Raw genomic sequence first — 13,264 nt, 5'->3', positions numbered from 1 at the left:
AAAACTGCTTGTTAATCATACTCTTAGTTTTGTCCTAAGAAGTATAATTAAAGGGCAAACCAAATACTGTGGAAAGGACTGAGTAACAAGCATTGTAATCTCCAGAAGTCTTATTTCACAAAACTGCCAAAGGACACAAAATGGCCGCAGCTAAAATGACAGCTGGTATCCATGAAATGCATTACCCAGGATTACCTTTAGCATCACTCAAAACTGAGCCAAATGCACTGATCACCACATCAGCTTTCAGACGAACAACCTGATCCTCATCTTCTTTCCAGTTTCCATCACTGCCCTGTTCAGTTCTAACAAACTCCATTGCAACAATATGTCCACTTCTAAGTACAACTTTCCGAGGGGAGAGAAAAGGCAGAAATTCACACCTCTCTTCTTTTGCAAGTTCCATCTGTAGAGTAGAAGTAATGAAATAAATAAACAAACATGATAAGTTTTATGAAAAGTTCACTCAAGATGTTACCACACGTTCTTCTTTAGCAGAAGGCACTGAGTATGTTATACTGATAGGCATCTTAATACTGATTTCTGAGCCGGCAGTGCTACTCAATCAATCAGTTTCTAGACAGTGGCACTTGTTAGATTTGCAATGCAAATGTTTTTCTGACACATTTACGTCCTTTTTAGGAAAGACATGCTGGTGAGGTGAGGTGCTGGAGTTGCTCTTTATGTGACAGAAGAGCTAGAATGTACCAAGCCCCACCTGGGTGTGGAAGAGAATCATGTGGAGAGGCTGTGGGTGAGAAGTAAGGGGCAAGCTAATACCAGTGACACTGTTGTGGGTGTGTGCTACAGGCCACCTGATCAGAAGGAAGAAGTTGATGAGGTCTTCTACAAACAGCTGGAAGTTGTACTGGTACCTATGGGGATTTCAATCATCCTGATATTTGTTGGATTAGCAACATGGCCAGGCATGCGTGGTCCAGGAGATTCCTGCAATGCGTTGAAAATAACTTTCTAATGCAGGTCGTGGAGGAGCTGACAAGGAGAAGTGTGCTGCCAGACCTTGTTCTTACTAAGAACAGAGGGCTCGTTAAGGGTGTAAGAACTGAAGGCAGCTTAGGATGCAGCAATTCTGAGATGGTGGAGTTCAGGATCTTACACTGAAGAAGCAAAGCTACAAGTAGGATTGCTGGACTTCAAAAGAGCCAATTTTAACCTCTTCAAGGATCTACTTAGAGGCATCTCATGGGATAGAGCACTGGAAGGAGAGGGAGCCCATGAGAATTGTTCAACGCTCAAACACTGTTTCTTCTAAACTTAAGATCAGTACATCCCTAAGATAAGAAATTAAAGAAAGGTGGCAGGAGACCTGCATGGATGAACAAGGAGCTCACTGATGAACTCAAAGGGGAGAAGGTCCAAGAACTGTGGGAAAAGAGCCTGCCCACTTGGGAAGAAGATAGGAATATAGCCAGAGCCTGCAGGGATGCTATGAGGAAGGTTAAGGCCCACTTGATATTTAATCTGCCAAAGGAGGTAAAGGATAATAAAAAAGAGGAATAACTACATGCATCAGTACTGGTGAGCTAAAAGATGAGCTCTGTTGAGAATAACCTAAGGGTTCTGGTGGAAAACAGACTGGCCATGAGCCAGGAACATGTCCTTGTTGCCATGAAGGCCAGTGGTATCATGGGGTGCATTTGAAGGAGCATGGCTAATAGGTTGAGGGAGTTGATCCTTCCCTTCTACCCTGCCCTGGTGAGTTCACATCTGGAGTACTGCATCCGACTCTGGCTCCTCAGTTCAAAAAAGACAGGGATCTCCTAGAAAGAGTCCAACAGAAGGTGACAAAAATGGTAAAGAGCCCGGAGCATCTCCCATTAGAGGAAAGGCTAAGAGACCTGGATCTATTAAGCCTAGAGAAGAGAACGCTGAGGGGATCTTATCAATGTTTATAAATAACTAAAGCATGGAAAGTGATTGGATGAGGCCAAATTCTTTTCAGTGGTGTACAGTGATAGGATAAGCAGTAATGACCAAAAACTGGAACATAGGAAATTCTACACAAATATGCAGAAGAACTTCTTTACAGTACAGGTGACAGAGCACTGGAACAACCTACCCAGACAGGTTGTGAAGTCTCCTTAGAGATATTTAAGACCTGCCTGGATGCCTAGCTGTGTGCTGTACTGTAGAGTAACTACTTTAGCATGGTAGTTGGACTTGATGATCTCATGAAGTCCCTTCCAACCCCTTCAATTCTGTGATTTTCTGATTATCTTATTCTTCCTTGTCACTTTGAAAATTTCTTTGAGGGCAGAAGAGCTACCTTTTGCAATTGTCTATGCTTTAACAGGCATAATATTAATTAAGCACTTGATCCAATTTATGTTTTCTATGATTGTGTTTATTATCAAATGCCAAATACCATGTGCAAATAACAGTGTGACAGACGAGACTTAATATTCTCTGATGTGGTAAAAATACCAAAGTCTAACAGCATGCCTTTGTAGAGACTTCAGTATTCTATTGTCTGTCTTTACCAGAAAAATAATGTAAATTTAATATCTTTTACACATAATATCTTACAAAATTTTCAGCCTGATGTCATTCTAGCATGGCCACTAGCCAAATCTATATTTAATTTCTGTTTTTCAAAACTCCTGTGTGATAACATAAGCATTGATAACTTTTAGGAATTGACCTAAGCTGCTAACAAAGATTTGGATTTAGAGTGACAGCTGATTCTTAATGAAGAAGAATTTGAATAGCATGAATCCTTGCTACAATTACTTCAGTAATTTCATGGTGTTTAGATGTCTTATTTTAAGTGCAACTGAAACAGAATTTATGCTTTGGATCACTTGTTCTTTGTTTTTTCCACTTTCGCCCACCTTGTATAGATCTCTGAGATGCTCACCTTCTTGAAAAGAGATGATCAAATTCCCATAAATCCCTTTATAAAGATGTAATTGATGTACTACTAGCTAAAATCTTTCAAAAGTATGAAGGATGGGCCAAAAAAATAATAACGGAAGAAGCACCAAAATAAGAAAATATAACCAGAAAAAAAAAATAAATGTTGTAGTAGGAATAAATTGAGGAGGTTTAGAAAGTTTCAGAATTTGCAGATGTCCTGATAAACGCCAAAGTGCAAAGTCAAACTAAAAATCAGTTAGAACACCAAAATCTGTGATTAATGTCATCCCTCTATTGCCACTGGCAGTGATTCAAACAAAAATCATCATAATTTCCTTCCAAGAATTTAGGGACTCCCAAAGCTATGTGAAGATCACTGAGATTCACTAGGCAGCAGCCATAAAATATAATCCTTGGACCTGAAGAATTACCTATAATGCTCAAATGCCTCATGGATCTCTGAAGTGCCTCCAAGATGTTCAAAACTCTACAGATTTCTACTTTACAGGAAATTTTACCCTTTTTATGCAAGGGCATCTCTCTGTCTTTACAGGGTACAATAGAGAAATGTCTTCTCCAGAGAATACAGCAAATGAAGTTTAGAGCTTAAATAAACTTTTATACACTTTAAGAGCATTTTTAAAAACAAATATTTGAGTAGATGTCTTTTAAGTACCAACAACACCTTCAGGCTCTACAGAAATAACCATTATTCCTTCTTATAAATGCTTTTTTTTTCTTTTTCTTTTTTTCTTTCTTTTCTCCCCAATTTTACCTCTTCTGGGACAGCCCTGATATTAGTGAAGCCCTTTCTGAAGACCACAAACACACGACGAGCTCCACAGCGTAAAGCAGATGTTGCACAGTCAAAAGCAGTGTCTCCTGCCCCAAGTACAATCACAGTTCCATGTATTGATGGCAATGGAGAGTGACAGGCACACATCCCTGAAAGATGAAAGGAAAAACCCCATTTTCAAGTATGAGAAACCATTTCTGCATGACAGCTCAAAAGGTACTTGTACTCAAAGCAGTGTAAAATTGCATCTTACAGTCTCTAAGCATGGAGTGTCACTATCAAATTATTCTGCTTCACTGAAAGACAGTTTTATTCCCATTTTTAAAATATGCTCATTTACATAATTTTATAGGCAGAACTCTAAGGAGCAGCACCTTTCTCTCTGGAAAGGACACAAAAGACACAGTTCTAGTTTTGTGAGTCCTTTTGGATAGAAATTAGCATTGTAATATGCTTTTATTCAAAAATTAAGCTTCTCATATATCAGACTCAATCAAGATGGCTAAAAAAAACAACTCATAGCAGATTATAATGAATAACGCTTTTTTTCTTTTATTTTATTTTCTTTCTTTCTTTTTTTTTTTTTTTTTTTAAGAAAACTTTTCAGTTGTTGATAGATTTGTACGATAGCTTCACAAAGTTTGTCCCTTAGTCACAGTTTTCTGTAAGGCATTTATGCTGACATGGTTCTCAGAAACTATTCCCTATGACAGCTGAACACCACACTAATTATTAGAAGATTATTATTATACTAATTCCTAGATGTTGCTCTGGGAAAAAAAATGGTTGAACTACAGCGGTTTTCGCAAAGTGTTTGCAGAAACTTACATGCAGAGAATGCTGATTTTGTGCTTTTGTTACCCATAGCTTGTATTCTAAGATTCACTTCTATAAGAAATATTAAAATAAAACTTAACTCTGTGTATTCTGTGCATTAGAATGCATATTGCTATCAGTTTAAATAGACCTATTTATTAGGGAAACTACTGCAATTTAAAGACAATGCCATAAACAATATAATTTTACATTCTCAGCCTGTGATAATTTTAGTGAGGAGGCACTAAACATGTAATCATTGCACTGTGACTTGAATATCCTGCTACAGCTTTAGCAGATTTCCAACTTTTTCAGTTGTACAGACACACACCAATTATTCAACAAAACAACAGTTTTAATTTAAACATAGAAATGGAAATATATATAGATCCTCTCTCTACTCTTAAAATGCCTGATGTATGGCAAATGCTTGATGTATGGCAAATGTTGTCATGGTTCCCCATGTATATAGAATTGCATCTGCTATTAATGTAATAAGATTCTTATTCTAAAATTCTCTCTAAACTTTTTTCTTAGGTTTATTTTAAATGATCTTAATCCTCCACAAAAAATGCACATTGAACAATAGAAAAAGATCAAGTGCAACAGTGGAATGGCAGCTCAAGATACCATGGCAGAACTAGCCTAGAGTGGATCTGTTGTGTTTGCCCACTTTGTTCTTGATTTCTCCAGCAGCCCATGTCTCTGTTTTCTGTGTATTTTCAGAAGGCTGAAGTGAAAGAAGAATTTGCAATATAAGTTAATAGTAACAAAGCCACTCACAAGTTAAATGACTGTGTATTTATCAAGGGAATCCCTTTGGAGGAAAGTATAGCAAACATGCAGAGTACAGAAGAAAAGTAACCTTTTCTCCCAACTCATTTGAGCTCAGTGAGCTTAAGAACATATAAAGAAAAAAGCATTTGATCAAAACAGCAGAGACAGATGGGGTGCAGAACTTCCCTTCCTAAACACTTGGCGTAAAATGGAATAATAAATGTTACTTCTACATGCAGAAGAATTTACTGCAGGAGGCATATTCTTTAACTCACTAATATAGTCTACTAAATAAGCAGGCAACATTATTTGATTCTAAAAGAAGTTTCAGAATGGTCTGAGTAAAAATGGTTTGCAGATCAAAGTGGTAAACATGTGGTTAAATATGTAGTCATATGCCTAAAACCTCATACTACACTAAGTACATATATATATATATCCAGAAAATTGTATGTGAAATTTCTTTTATCTTTATCACCACACTAGGGAATGTAGTGACTGTGAGGGAACATGGGATATAAATCACAAATCCCATGTCATCCATCCTTCCAGGGCTTATGACATCACTTTCGGAGCCACTGAAAACATCTATACTCCCTGGGTAGAAAATTCAGCCATTTCAAACAAATCTGTAAAAACATAAAATAAGGCTGTATATGAACCAGTATCCCTAACTCCTATCATACTACTGTTATCCTGAGGTTTTTTGGGTAGGGAACTACTGACCCTTTAAATGAATGTGCTCGTGAACATTCAGTGCATAACTGACTTAGGATAATGGTGCTACAAGTAAAACAAATTATCAACAATATACAAAGTAGCTGTTTATGTGGGACTGCAACACTTCAATATCAGATCATTTCAAGACCGCCTTACATTTATATCAACATATATAAATGAGAAGCTTATTATATCTATTGAATATAATTCAGTACAACAAATGTGATTTATTCTGGATAATAAATTGCCACATTCATAGATTTTTATATTTTATATGGCTATTTGCTTGACAGTCTCTGTAACTTATATTCATTACCACACTCTCCCAAGGTTGCAGCTCACCAGGAGGAAACTGTGGCCCAGGACCTTGCGCAAGGAGGTGTTATGTAGCTGGATGTGATGCTGTATAATCACCTGTGCATTTTGATACCTCAGGAGCTGCTGATAACTTACTGAATATGTTTACAACAGAAGCAAAGTATCACACACCTGGCTTACTTGCCATGGCTACCAAAGGTAGGAAGTCTTTTGATGTGTAAAATCCTTGATCCATTCTCAGCCCTTGGAATATACTGTCTCTGTTTGGCTCTGGTAAACCTGAAAAAGATATTTAAAGGTAGATCAGACTGTCAGGAAATTTTCAATAACAAATATTTCACAATACATGAACACTCTCAAAAGTAAACACAATACAAGTAGTCCCACAAATCCTCAGATCTTAAACACCAAAACCAAAACAAAACAAAAAACCAAAAAAACAAAAAACATCAGAAATGACTGTAGCATCATGTTTGTTGTCAGTAGCATACAGAAAGGCTGATCTGTTAATAGTATAGAATCTTTTGAATAAAACAAAATACCAAAAAGTATCTTCCTGTTGTTAAAGACACTCTTTGTGCTGCTGTTTATACATCTGGACAGCACAGAAAATAGTCCAGCCAGCACAGAAGTTTAAACTTCTCACAAATTGAATAAATTAGAGTATTTTCAACATGGCTTTGACTTCCTTATTTAAATCTTAAAGAAAACACATACCCATGAATGTATGCCAATCAATAATTACATATTGGAGTAAATGTCAGTATTGCTTCTTTGGAAAACACAGAGTAACCAAAAAGCCCTAAGAACCAGTAGGCAGAAATGGAGTATACAAAGTAACACACTTCCCTCCCTTCCTGTGATTGATACAAACATAGACCACCACAGGAGTCTCACTTTGATTTCAGGAGAAACACTCCAGTCACTACTGAGAAGTGCAGGGTGAATTAAAGATGATTTCCATTCTACCTTATGTCCATCCATTTTTGGACAGAAAGAGAAAATCTCATACATATTTTTCCTTTTATTTTTGACATTTATATAATCTCCTAAGCAAAATGATTCCATCTCTAACAACATCAGTAGTTCAGCTACCACTGGTTGAAGAAAGAAACAGAATTAAGAGAAAGTTACAACATCCAGGGTTCAGATTTATCATACATTCAATGCCACTGAAACACCTGGCATAGTTTCACTGATGGTTGTACTGGATTCTGATGCATCTTATACTATTTCTTAATATTTGCCTTTAAAGTGATAGCATTTAGTTCTGTTAAAATAGAAAGATTAAGTACTTTTTAAAGCCAATAGGATAGCTAAGAGTGAGGCAGACACAAAGAGATCAGAAACTGATATGATTCACTTTTGAGAGACATCATTTCACAATAAACAGCCACCTTTCAGAAACGTGCTTTACAGAAGGATCAAATACTGATAAATAGCCAACAGCCTCCCAGGAGAGAGAGGAGAACTACAGTATCATGCAAATAGTTTTAGAGAAGAAATAAAATTTCAAAAAACAAACGAAAGAAAAACAACCCAAGAAAAAACAAAGCAAAACCAAAATAACAGTCATCTATAAAAGACATAATTTAGGTCAAAATAACAAAGAAAGGTAAATACCCTTTGAAGGTAAGAATCAGAGAAAACCTTTAGCAAAAGGGAATTCGCACATTACAAAATAGCCAGGAGCCACCCAAGAAGAAACGCTTGCAAAAACATGAGGTCTTTCCCTTAGGTTTTAGGCTAAAACCAATGTTAGTAATTTCTTTACTCTCCTAATCTACCTGCAACCCATCTAAAATCATTTATTTATTACTTGTTATTTATTGTACTAAAATGATCTTTTGCTGTTCTAGATCTCCTGTCTGTAGATAACCTATACCAAAACCTAGCGATAATAATTTCCTTCACTGACACTGAAAAACAGCTCTCCTGAAAGGCAAGCAAAAGGAGGTAGCCTGGAATTACAATTCCACTGCTGGCACTGCTCAATAGACTCTGCAGAGGTACAGAAGCAGCAGGCTACTGCCCACCTCCCTGCCTACAGCAGCTGGAGCCCTGGAGTTCCTGAAGCCTCAGTCCTTTTACCTGCAGATACCAGGAGACAAGTTTTGTAGCAGCCAGTATCCAAATCACACAAGCTACAGGAAAATGGCAAGTGCTAAGAAAGCAGAAATATTGTGAAACTAACAGCTAGCAAGGTAGATCTTGTTCAGCTTCTTGAAAGCTAATCTATATAGTCCCAGTGTGGTTCAAGTATGGCACAGAAAACAATTGAACTCCACAACTGACCCTCTGGTATTCTATGTCCTGCCTTCTCACTCCAGGTGCTTCAGCTATCTCCCAAGAAACATCACTCTAAGCATGAAAACCTCCCTCCTTCTTTATTCATTCAAACCACCACAATCCCAGTCAGACCTATTATATAATCTATAAAGTCATAAAACAGTAGCACTGTAAAACATAGGCTTTAACCACCAATTTTTAAAATCCTTTATGTATACACATATATATAAACATGGAGGTAAATATTAGAAGAAACAATATCTACTTCGTATCATTTTACTCTTTGTTCTCACAATACATGTTAATTTTTTAAATGTAGGTGTCAAATTCTTCATCTCCATCTGAAGAGACACAATTTACACCCTTTTACAATCCCCTAGTCCAGATGAAATATATATGAGTCACAGAATTATTAGAGTCAATCTGCTAAATATAAAAAGGCAAGCTAAGAGAGCGATGCATACGCAGTGTAATGGATTGGCATGCAGAGCAATGCACCTAGTCCCCTTGGTCGCTGCACCAAATAAATCAAGGCATGTCAATACATCAGTCAGCAAAGTCTGAAAAGGAAATATGTACTGCTGCTATTACTGTAACTATTAGCCTGGCCTGGAAAGGAAAACTGAAGTGGGAGTAGAGGCACAGCATGTATCTCTTTCCTATTATGATCAAATCCCCTCTCCCCAGCAACAGGAATGCCTTCTGAACCTGAAATCACTGTTTGAATTACTTAAATCTGACATGTTTGGGCAGATTTGCAGTTTCATATGAACTTCTCAGACAGTCTTAATAACTGACATACAAAATAAGCCCTGTTCCTTAGAAAGGGTCAAGTGTAGTTTTCATTGGCAGCTGACTGAAAACAAATCTCCAGGGGAAAAAAAAAAGAAAAAAGGAAAAAAATGGAGCTGAAGTTGAAGTGTAAATATATAAAAGCATATGGGGAGCAAAGTTACTACGGCACTGTGAAGTTTTCTTTTTATCCCTACACCAGGCACTGATGGGTTTTTTGCTTCATTTTTAGTTGCTTTAATACAACATTCTGGAATAATTTAAGTTGCATCAGTTAAACAAATGAGGAACTGGGCTCTGTCAAGTGATGCTCCTGCTCATTGTCTTAGCTATTACTGTTGTGAGAATAGAGAGTGTTCAAGCAGAGAGCTGGTTGAATTGTTTTTACCTACCCCACGTCTTAGGTAAAAATGTAAATTCATTTTGGCAAAAGCAATTTGTTTAGAGTGCATTCAATACTGTTTTGTGGTGTTGGTTTTTTTAAAAGCAAAGATGCCAAGTTTCAACATTTTTAAATGAATCTTTCAGCTGTTTCAAAACAACACTACGTCTAGAAATTATCCAAATTTATTTCAAAAGAAAACAAAGAAAATTGGATGTATGCTCATACTTTTTTCCCTCCTTTTTAAACTAGCAAACCAAAACCAACATCAAACTCCTCTCATCAGTCTGTGTAACTTTTTTCTATGTGTTTCCATGTCAGAAAAACATGGAACATTAGATAGAAAATTAAAGGATTAAGGAAATGTTTGTACCTTTTGCTATATCTATGAAAATAGAAACTGAGTGAAATACAATTTTAAACACACATTTACAGGAAAAACTCTGCCAGACACAAAATAAGTAAATAAAGATTCCTCTCCAGTACACATCCTGTCCTTCCAGGCCTCCATAACAGGGATCTGCTGAAGAACGGGGGCACAGAAGATGCTAAGACTAGATGGAAAGCCTTCAAATGTAAGAATCTGAACTTGAGAAGAAAAATGAATTAATCTTATAAGAAAGTGGATGCAGTCAGAAGAAACATATGATTCGTTTCATATCTGCTGTTATGGCAAATACAAGTCTGCTGAAACAATAACTGAGAGCCTAGACAAACTAAGACCCGGCCTGCTAATCAACATAGAAACATGAACACAAAGAATGAGTGTCACAGGTTTAGCACTAGCTCACATAACTCGCCTTCAGCAGACTGAGGAATAAGAACATGTTCAGGCTACTCACGTGCCCTGTGAAAATGAACCATGGAGGGCTGGTGGAGAGATTGACACAAACATTGGAGGGGAACTGGTATGGTCCAACAAGCTATTCATTAATATCATAACATATTTTTGTTATTTTCTTAAAAATGCTCTACTTTCACTTGCCCAGAGACTTATAGCCACAGATCTCGTATAATCAGAGTGACTGCAAAGGGTCACAGCAGAAAAGAACAAAGAATAAATTTCAAGCACACAAGCATCCTTCAATATTCCTGGAATGTTCTGTTTTTCAAAATGTCTGGCTTGCATTCTAGGGACATGGAGATCAGAATCTACATATAAAATTCATCTCACAATTCATGAATTATATAAATTGGACCATGAATTTTAAGTACATTAAAGTAGTTACTTGAAACGTAAAATCAAAACAGTAGATTCTTGTAACTGTCAAATTCATAGTTTTCCCTTGACATGACAGAACCTAGTCATATTTATCACCATATACCCCATTTGCTTATGAGCCATATTCATTCATATCAATATAGATAAAAATACTGCCCATGGATCAATATTAAAACATAATTTAGATATGTGAACTCCACTGAAACACACTATCAAATATGGTACCAGAGTTGTGTCACAAGACTGATTACATTAACCATTACAATTCACACTATCTTATTCATCAGAAATGAAACAGAGAGCCATTGATATCTAAAGAGCTGCTTTCTGTACATTTTAAAGGTTTGGTTCTGAAAGACTGGATGCCCAATAAAGTTGCAAATGCTCTGCAGGTGCTCAGCTTCTCTCAAGGTCAGTCCATTAGTGATTAACACACTAGTAAATGTATTCAAGGCCTGCATTTTTAAATGATATCTCTCTCATTTTGGTGGAGGTTTGGTGCTTTTTCTTTTTGGTGGCAGCTTTGTTATTTCCTGTTGTGAGGTTCAATAGAGTATGTTTCCTAGGTGGTTGGGTTTTTTTGTTTGCTATGTATGTTGATGGAGATAAGTGTTTTAATTACTTTTTTAATGTCTATGCTTTTGTATTTTCTTTTTCTCTCCATTTATTTCCTGCTGCTGAGATTACTGCCTCATCTCCACAGCAGGTGGCTCTTTCAAATTTGTTTTCCTTGTAAGCCTGGTAGATTTATTTTGTAATATAAATTCTTTTTACTGTTTTGTTTTGTTCTTTTAAGTTTATTATTAATGATTTCTTTGCTTTGGAATAGGTGCTCCAGCAAGGTCTGAAAGAGTAAATCCCCAATGATTCCTAAAGGCCTCGTTCATAGAAAAAAAAAAGTAAGGAGAGAAAATCAGAAGAACTACAGGATACTTGAGTTAGCATTTTCTTACCCTCATGTTAGAATAAGTAAATGTGAAAAAAGATCGTTCATGTTTATTAGCAGGAGCCCTATCCAATTGCTGCAACACACTGTAAGTTGAATGGCACTGTTCACACCACGTTATCTTCTAGAAATGCCGGAATAAATAGGTGAACCTGTAACACAGTTTATATGAATCATTTCTTACTATATCGCTAAATTGCAGCAATATCTGAACTTTTACAAGTGGTACTGGGAAAACAAAAATAAAACAACCAAAAAACCACAAATACAAAGGACTGGAATAGTCAGTCCAACATAAACCAAGCTTATTTTTATAATCTAATTGATGTGCGAATCCAGTAGTCCTGTCCCAGTTTAGATGTAGCCAAAATCTCACAAGATGTAGCCAGGAATCAGAAACTATATACAAAAAGAGCAGATAGTTCAGAATTAACCCATATGAGTGATGGAAATTAGGATTAGTGTTATATTTATGAGCTTTGATCATAAAACACTGCCAAATTCTGGTCTGTGCTCACAGCATGTAGTGATCCCACGATCAGATCAGCTTGACAGCTAATGTCATAGAAACGTTATAAGTGAATGAAAACACATTAGCCTCCATTAGGTATAAATTCCACTCTTAATTTGATTTTATGATCACCCATACAGATTTTCACAAGGCTTTAGTTTAACCCTCCATAATCTATGTCTGTGTTGCTTTTCTTACTTTTATCATGGGCAAGACACGGCATCTACACTTAGAATATTACTGGGGTAATAAACAAGTGTGGCTAAGGTTATTTTTTAGTGAAAGTCTTCATCGTTTCAGGATGATTTAAAAAAAGGTCTGGAGAAAGAATATGGCAATTCTGCAATTGTAACTATCTGGGTATTCAGTTAAACACCACAGATATTTTCACCTTGCAGTTTGACCTGAGAAATTATTTTCCAAAAGATTTTTTCTTAAATGCACAACTCAGAATCAAAGCATATGGTATCACTAAAAGCCATTAAAACATAATTTTTAAAGGACACTAGAAAAGCAGCAGTAAGTTGGACAAAAATATTCAGCGCCCTAAATTAACAGAAGATAATTGCATGAGGGCTGCTCCAAAAGTAATGCTTCTTGTCTTACTATGTTACCCCACAGTGTCAGAGGTGGATGTTGGTGTTATGGCAGTAGAGGCTGAACCTTGCCACCAATGTTCTGTTACATGCTGATGTGTGACAAATGGCAGCAGAAGGGCAGTCTGACATGGAAGTGCATATGAAGCAAAGGTGAGTCTTTGAATTCCTCCACAAGGAAAAAGTGGCACCCACTGATATTCACTGACACCTGCTGAATGT

At 36.6% G+C, this 13,264-nt stretch overlaps 1 protein-coding gene across 3 annotated transcripts in view; it reads right to left on the bottom strand.

The window, feature by feature from the left end:
• DPYD (dihydropyrimidine dehydrogenase) overlaps positions 1-13,264 on the bottom strand; it is a 319,673-nt gene that overhangs the window by 167,829 nt on the left and 138,580 nt on the right. For all 3 annotated transcript variants that reach the window (XM_032446240.1, XM_015870373.2, XM_032446239.1), the window contains 3 exons: positions 6,476-6,583; positions 3,653-3,822; positions 196-406 (listed from right to left, as the gene is read on the bottom strand). In XM_032446240.1, coding sequence (XP_032302131.1) covers positions 196-406; positions 3,653-3,822; positions 6,476-6,583 — 489 coding nt within the window. The remainder of the gene's footprint in view (positions 1-195; positions 407-3,652; positions 3,823-6,475; positions 6,584-13,264) is intronic.

This window comes from Coturnix japonica, chromosome 8 (genome assembly GCF_001577835.2).
Source record: "Coturnix japonica isolate 7356 chromosome 8, Coturnix japonica 2.1, whole genome shotgun sequence".
NCBI classification, from domain to species: Eukaryota; Metazoa; Chordata; class Aves; order Galliformes; family Phasianidae; genus Coturnix; species Coturnix japonica.
Note: the sequence above shows the minus strand (reverse complement) of the source record. Positions and strands in the feature narration are given on the sequence as shown.